This window comes from Salvelinus sp. IW2-2015, linkage group LG9 (genome assembly GCF_002910315.2).
Source record: "Salvelinus sp. IW2-2015 linkage group LG9, ASM291031v2, whole genome shotgun sequence".
NCBI classification, from domain to species: domain Eukaryota; kingdom Metazoa; phylum Chordata; class Actinopteri; order Salmoniformes; family Salmonidae; genus Salvelinus; species Salvelinus sp. IW2-2015.
The window spans coordinates 18,142,669-18,150,694 of NC_036849.1; the positions used below are offsets into that span (position 1 = coordinate 18,142,669).

At 44.4% G+C, this 8,026-nt stretch overlaps 1 protein-coding gene across 7 annotated transcripts in view; it reads left to right on the top strand.

Moving 5' to 3' along the window:
- The window catches only part of arel1 (apoptosis resistant E3 ubiquitin protein ligase 1), a 30,347-nt gene extending 22,980 nt beyond the window's left edge, over positions 1–7,367 (top strand). For all 7 annotated transcript variants that reach the window (XM_070445190.1, XM_023994583.2, XM_023994586.2 and 4 more), the window contains 13 exons: positions 162–415; positions 533–610; positions 726–867; positions 978–1,099; positions 1,209–1,284; positions 1,374–1,483; positions 1,596–1,775; positions 2,886–3,008; positions 3,206–3,335; positions 3,460–3,518; positions 3,657–3,746; positions 3,878–4,053; positions 4,258–7,367. In XM_070445190.1, the coding sequence (XP_070301291.1) occupies positions 162–415; positions 533–610; positions 726–867; positions 978–1,099; positions 1,209–1,284; positions 1,374–1,483; positions 1,596–1,775; positions 2,886–3,008; positions 3,206–3,335; positions 3,460–3,518; positions 3,657–3,746; positions 3,878–4,053; positions 4,258–4,360 (1,643 nt within the window). In that variant the 3' untranslated portion in view covers positions 4,361–7,367. The remainder of the gene's footprint in view (positions 1–161; positions 416–532; positions 611–725; positions 868–977; positions 1,100–1,208; positions 1,285–1,373; positions 1,484–1,595; positions 1,776–2,885; positions 3,009–3,205; positions 3,336–3,459; positions 3,519–3,656; positions 3,747–3,877; positions 4,054–4,257) is intronic.
- The last annotated feature ends 659 nt before the right edge of the window (positions 7,368–8,026 follow it).

The following is an 8,026-nucleotide window of genomic DNA, read 5'->3' on the forward strand; positions in this document are numbered from 1 at the left end:
CCAAGTTGCTACATGTATTTTCAGCCTATCATACTCAAAATGAGATACTCCACAGTGAAATATATGTAGAGTCTAGACTTTCGTCTTGGTCGAGGAAAAGCTGTGGTTGTAGGGTTCTCATATCACTCTTCTGTTTCAATTGCTACCCTTCCACCAAACAGAGAATGAGAAGAACTGTGTGGAGAAGAACGTGTCCACCACAGGGATCAGCATCTACTTTGAGGCGTACCTGTATGGCTCAGGGAACTACAGTAACTACAGTAACTCCTCGTGGCAGCTCCCAGCCTCGGCTCTGATGGCCCCTCAGAGACGGCCCTCCATGGGGGACGAGGAGGACGAGCATGACTCCCCTGTAGAGGGACAGCCGGAGAAGGTCAAGAAACCAAAAAAGGTCTACTGCTACATATCGCCAAAGGTGGGTGAAGAGAGGATAGAAAGGATTTTGTTTTGACTAGACATACCACATGCTCCACAGCCGGGTTGGTTGCAGACTTCTGTCATTGACTGGACCATTTACTTTTCTGCTACACAGCAACTGTCAGTGAAGGAGTTTTACCTGAAAATCATTCCATGGCGCCTTTTCACCTTTCGAGTTTGCCCAGGGACAAAGGTAGGACAAGCAGCCATGCTGTGAAACACCGTGTGACTTCCACATAATATTGTCTGACCTTTAGCAGTAGGTTTAATGAGCTTGTGTGTTCACCCTCGTCTTTCTGCCCCTTCAGTTCACATACTATGGCCCTGACCCCGTTCACAAGTACTTGACTCTTGTAGTGGATGATGGGATCCAGCCGCCAGTGGAGCTGAGCTGTAAAGACAGAAACATCATGGCTGCCACCTTCATCCGTTTCCTGCACAAGAATATCGGTTGGTATCCCTCCTTTTCCAGTTCAGTAACCCTGGAGGTTTACCTGGTATAGATGGTTTTTGGCCTCTGTAGAAGCATTGAGATTGGATGGTCTTTGTGCTGTTGACAGGTGGCTCGGAGACATTCCAGGACAAGGTGAGCTTCTTCCAGAGGGAGCTCAGACACATCCACTCCAAGAGGCCTCGCACCAAGACCTGCCTGAAGATCACACGCCACTGCATCCTGGACTCTGTGAGTGAACCCACCGTGTAACTATTCTCCGAGCCGCAGTGAGATTAAGACTCATAAGGTGATATTGAGTGTGAAAATGACAGTGTTTTAAATGTCTATCTCTCCCCAGTCTCTGAAATCCACCCGGAACTTCTCTGTGTCAGATTGGAGTAAGAACTTTGAGGTGGTGTTCCAGGATGAGGAAGGTAAAATCAGCAGATGACAGGCCAGTCAGCTGGTGTTGTGTGGGGAGGGCTGTTGAATGACGCAGTATGTGTGTTGTGTTGGCCCCTAGCTCTGGACTGGGGAGGGCCGCGAAGGGAGTGGTTTGAGCTCGTCTGTAAGACCCTGTTTGACACCACCAATCAGCTGTTTACTCGCTTCAGTGACGACAACCAGGGCCTGGTAAGACCTCCCTTCTCACCAGCACAACTTAAACAATACGGCTAAGGCCAGTATTCAGTGACCTTAGCCAATAGGATAGTGAGGTACTGTGTCTGTCCCTCTATCTTCTCAGGTCCACCCCAACGCTGAGCGGCCGGTCCACCTGCGTCTGAAGATGTATGAGTTTGCGGGGCGCGTGGTGGGGAAGTGCCTGTACGAGTCAGCCCTGGGCGGGGCCTACAAGCAGCTGGTCCGCGCTCGCTTCACCCGCTCCTTCCTGGCCCAGCTCATCGGACTCAGGATGAACTACAAGGTATGTCCTCCGCCTCAGTCCCACATCCTCTGAGAACCTAGAGATGGACCTCTCTCCCAATGTTTACCTTTCTCCCAATGTTTACCTTTCTCCCAATGTTTACCTTTCTCCCAATGTTTACCTCTCTCCCAATGCTTACCTCTCTCCCAATGCTTACCTCTCTCCCAATGCTTACCTCTCTGCCAATGTTTACCTCTCTCCCAATGCTTACCTCTCTCCCAATGCTTACCTCTCTCCCAATGTTTACCTCTCCCACTGTTCACCTCTCTCCCAATGTTCACCTCTCTCCAATGTTCACCTCTCTCCAATGTTCACTCTCTCCTCAATGCTTACCTTCTCCCAATGTTCACCTCCTCTCAATGTTTACCTCTCTCCAATGTTCACCTCTCTCCCAATGTTCACCTCTCTCCAATGTTCACCTCTCTCCCAATGCTTACCTCTCTCCAATGTTCACCTCTCCCCAATGTTCACCTCTCTCCCAATGTTTACCTCTCTCCAATGCTACCTCTCTCCCAATGTTCACCTCTCTCCCAATGTTCCCTCTCTCTCCAATGTTCACCTTCTCCCAATGTTCACCTCTCTCCCAATGTTTACCTCTCTGCCAATGTTTACCTCTCTGCCAATGTTTACCTCTCTCCAATGCTTACCTCTCTCCAAACCTCTCCAATGTTCACCTCTCTCCAATGTTCACCTCTCTCCAATGTTCACCTCTCGTCCCAATGTTCACCTCTCTCCCAATGTTCACCTCTCTCCCAATGTTCACCTCTCTCCCAATGTTTACCTCTCTCCCAATGTTTACCTCTCTGCCAATGTTTACCTCTCTGCCAATGTTTACCTCTCTCCCAATGTTTACCTCTCTCCCAATGTTTACCTCTCTCCCAATTTTACCTCTCTCCCAATTTTACCTCTCTCCCAATGCTTCGGCTGGTTAGAAAAGCGATCTGTTTATTTCATAGCGTATGAGTTGTATATTGTGGTGTTTCTAGAACATATTAAGATCTCACCCTGCCGCTCTAAGTGGATAAGTCATCCTTGTTGTTTCACCGAGTTAGAATGACATGTTTATTTTAAATCTATTTTCCTGTATTTGTATTTAATTTTCCACGGCAGTACTTTGAGACGGATGATCAGGAGTTCTACAAAACGAAAGTCTGCTTCATCCTAAACAATGATGTCAGTGAAATGGACCTGGTGTTTGCTGAGGAGAAGTACAAGTCAGGACAGCTGGAGAAGGTGACGAGGGAACCTTTCTGTTTGACATGACTTCCCTTATCCACCATGTCATCTCACAGAAAAAAGAAAGCACTAACAAAACAGAATAATTATTTCCTTGGCAGACTGCTTAGTACTCCTAGAAAAGGCAGTGCAGGGTCTGTGTGTGGGTGTGTTGTCAGTCATGTCCTGAGCTCTGTTACTCTGTCACTCTTCAGGTGGTGGAGCTGATATCTGGAGGAGCTCAGATTGCTGTTAACAATGAGAACAAGATGCATTATCTGAACCTGCTGGCCCAGTACAGGCTCGCCAGTCAGGTGCGAGACGAGGTGGAGCACTTTCTCAAAGGTAAGGGATACAAACACCGATATATTATGGAGTCATTTCACATTCACCCCTGTATCTAATCTGGAATGTCTATAAGGGGATAGGCAACCAAGCTTTTGGCAATGAACTGTTTTGTGAATTGCAGGTTTGAATGAACTTGTCCCAGAGAACCTCCTGGCCATATTTGATGAGAATGAGCTGGAGGTATGTTGAATAAAACTCACAACTGATTTTGTCTCTCATTACATCCCCTATCAAACTTTCCAAGCTTACATGCCTTGTCCTACTTTCAAAATCTCAGTCCTATGGCACTGTAAGGTCTAAATGTCTGTTTGTCCCCAGCTGTTGATGTGCGGTACGGGGGACATCAATGTCCAGGACTTCAAGGCCCATGCTGTGGTTGTAGGAGGGTCGTGGCACTTCAGAGAGAAGGTGTGTGACACCACCTGGTCTGAGCCATAGTAGATGGTGAACGACACTGCTTTGCTACAGCGTTATATTGATTGAGATGTGTCAAACGTGTTAGTGTTGTGTACCATGCTGACTGTGTTGTGTTGTGCTAGGTGATGAAGTGGTTCTGGGCCGTGGTGTCCAGCTTCACCCAGGAGGAGTTGGCTCGCCTGCTGCAGTTCACCACCGGCTCCTCCCAGCTTCCCCCTGGGGGCTTCAACACCCTCTGCCCCTCCTTCCAGATCATCGCTGCTCCCACACACAGCACCCTGCCCACCGCACACACCTGGTGAGTGGACGGGCATGCACGCACCCTCACAAACACACACACACACTCAGACACCGTATACACATACACATGCACTCTTACACATTCATATACATGTGCTATACAGTCGGTTTCAGTTCTTTACTTGAGTAATGCACAGACACACTACTCGTCTCGTACAAAACTGTAAAGTGACTGACTATCTGTGAATTCTTCTCTCTCTAGTTTTAACCAGCTTTGCCTCCCCACCTATGACTCCTATGAGGAGCTGCACAAGATGCTGAAGCTGGCCATCAGTGAGGGCAGTGAGGGCTTCGGCATGCTCTGAGTGGCCCTATCCCTGGAGCTCACCCCCAGACTCTGGTCACACTGTGGTCCTGCTCATACAGCAGTGGGGTGCCAATGACACCAGCTCCAACCAGGCCCCTGGTACGCCCGTTACCCGCTCCATCCGCTTTGGACAATGAACATCCCTCCTCGACTCACACGGACTACCCATAATCCTCTTTCAGTGGTAGAGTGCATTAAAGGAAGTCCACAGGACGTCCCAGTAGGCTCTGGGACGTCTTCAGGTGTCTGCACTATGTGTATATACTGTACAATGTTTGCTTTTCTAATGAAGAACATGACCTAGTGTTAGAAAAGGCTGGGTAGTTTTATTCTAGATGTTAGAGTTGTTTAATTTGATGTTTTTGAGACAGAATATAGAGCTAGTTAAAGAGCCTAGTGAGCTTGGTGTTGTTTTGGTTTTTTGAATTTTATTTTGGAAAAAAGCTGAGGAACATTTAAATGCAAAAGCAGCCTACACAAAGTGTGGAGAAGCTGCACACCCCATAGCACTTTGGCCTTACCTGATCAGGGAAGGATGTGTGTGTATATAGTGCGAAAAGTTTGAAAATGTATGTACTCATACTTTAAGTCGCTCTGCTAAATTATTCAAATGTAAAATGTATATACAGTATATATTATATCACTCTTTCATTTCAATATGTGTACATGCATGTTAAAAGGTTGTCATGTTATAGCAACAGTTGAGATATATTTTCAAACAGAAGGGACTAAAGGTATTTGATAGATCTTTGAGGTCATACTTTTTTATTGGTGGGAGTTTAATATATTACAGCTGATTCATTTATTTTTTTAGTTATCATCGTTTCACATCGACAATTGGCTTCAGTGTACAAATACATTTCACCCATACCGTTGATGGCAATGTTATTTGTCTTGAGCCGTAACAGTTTTTGTTTTAAAACCTGCCTTATTCAAGCCCTTTGCCTCTGACTTAATCTGGAGAAGTGTGTAGTTAAAAGAAGCCTAGACTAGCAGAAGTATAACAACAGTGATATTACTATAATATTACTGTTGGTGGTTTTTGCAGTGGAAGTTTGACATGGGAATATCAATTGGATGTTAACATGTGAAGAGATCGGAACTCAAGGTTATCTTGATAGCTGTCATGTCTTGTGGTCTTGACTGTTGGTTTTTATTCACCGCCTTGTCTGGGTTTACCTCTGAATCTCATCTATGCATCCCCTGTGTGTGTGTCCCTGTGTCCCTGCCCATGGTTGTGTGATCTCAGCTGCCTCCTCTCTAACTACTACCCATAGTGTGCTGTCTCTGACTCCTACAACTCGGTAGATAAGCCACCTGAGAAAGGGATACTGAGACAGGAAACACAAGATGAATATTTCTTCAGTGGTGGAAAAAGTACCCAATTTTCATACTTGAGTAAAAGTAAAGATGCCTTATTAGAAAATTACTCAAGTAAAAGTCACCCAGTAAAATTCCACTTGAGTAAAATCTAAAAATATTTGGTTTAAAATATGCTAAGTATCAAAAGTAAATGTAATTGCTAAAATATACTTAAGTATCAAAAGTAAAAGTGTAAATAATTTCAAATTCCTTATATTAAGCTAATCAGATGGCACCATTTTCTAGTTTTTTTATTTATTTAAGCATGGCCAGGGGCCCACTCCAACATTCAGACATAATTTACAAACGAAGCATGTGTGTTTAGTGAGTCCTCCAGATCAGAGGCAGTAGGGATGACCAGGGATGTTCTCTGGATAAGTGCGTGAATTGGACCATTTTCCTGTCCTGCTAAGCATTCAAAACGTAACAAGTACTTTTGGGTGTCAAGGTAAATGTATGGAGTAAAAAGTACAATATTTTCTTAAACAATGTAGTGAAGTAAAAGTAGTCAAAAATATAAATAGTAAAGTAAAGTACAGATACCCCATATTGCAGTGTGCAGCTAACCACATGTACAGGCTATTTAGGAAAGCCAACATCTAGAACATAGCACAGTAGCCTAAAGCAGACACATTCTTATGCAATATTATTGTATTCTTTGTGTTCACCTGAATCTTTAGCCTCAACTTACCACAATGCAAACCCATGGCGGGTTACGCTACTGTTATTCAACTCTCCTAGCATGTGCAGCCACTAAGAGATTTCCCCTTAATTAAACATCACCTCACTCTTGTTGAACAGGATACACATATCACTTCCCACGCTCCTCATACTAACAGAATAACTTTACCTTATTGGGAACCTCTTAAGGGTGCTGGGATTTTGTTATTGCTGCTGGGGTTTACTGCACATACCTCCCAGTCACTCAGAATTTCTCTTGAGACACAGTGAGCTTTCATCCTCCACTAGGATTTGCCTAGGGCAAAGTCTTAAAGGGATACTTCTGGATTTTGGCAATGAGGCTCTGTCTACTTTCCCAGAGTCAGATGAACTCGTGGATACCATTTTTATGTCTCTGTGTCCAGTTATAGGTAGTTTCCCGAGCCAATGCTAACTAGCGTTAGTGCAATGACTGAAAGTCTATGGGTATTGAAATGTTAGACTAAGCAGATGACCTAGTCAACTAAAATAGTAGCTGCTATCCTTAAGGAGGCACAAGTCAGACACAAGACTTGACAGAAGTAGCATTGCATTGTACTATAGGAATCAAGATGTTAAATATTCTTATACAAACCATGTGCATTTACAAAAGTGTAAAAAGTTGAAATGCAGTTTAGATAAAGATGAAGATGTAAAAAGAAACAGCAGCTGTGATTTTAAAGTTATTATTTAGATAGTGTTTCACTCATAAGCAGGTCCTGCTCTCTGTGTTTAAGATTCCAGTTCAAGTGATGGGGAAAGCTCAGTGGTTAGTGGGGTTTGGTTTTGGATCGTTGTAAATATTGTGAAATAGTTGCTTGGAGGTGAGAATTTTTATGTGTAAAATAAATGACAAAACTGTGGGCCATCACTGATGAATGTCAGGGTTCCTGCTCTGCAGTCCCTTTATTGTTAATGGAATTAAAACGTGATGGAGATTTTTACATTTTGTGTCAATTTGTCTTTGTTTAAGGAGGCTGAGATTTGCTGGTGACTGTTTCAAGGATTCCGAGCTGGACACAAGCAGAAGACCACATGAAACCTAAACTTGGCAAAAAAAGAAACTTCCCTTTTTCAGAACCCTGTCTTTAAAAGATAATTTGTAAAAATCTAAATAACTTCACAGATCTTCATTGTAAAGGGTTTAAACACTGTTTCCCATGCTTGTTCAATGAATCATAAACAATTAATGAACATACACCTGTGGAACGGTTGTTTAGACACTAACAGCTTACAGACGGTAGGCAATTAAGGTCACAGTTATGAAAACTTAAGACACTAAAGAGGCCTTCCTACTGACTCTGAAAAACACCAAAAGAAAAATGCCCAGGGTCCCTGCTCATCTGCGTAAACATGCCTTCGGCATGTTGCAAGGAGGCATGAGGACTGCAGATGTGGCCAGGGCAATAAATTGCAATCGCCGTACTGTGAGACGCCTAAGACAGCGCTACAGGGAGACAGGACAGACAGCTGATCATCCTCGCAGTGGCAGACCACTTGTAACAACACCTGCACAGGATCGATACATCCGAACATCACACCTGCGGGACAGGTAGAGGATGGCAACAACAGCTGCCCGAGTTACACCAGGAGCGCACAATCC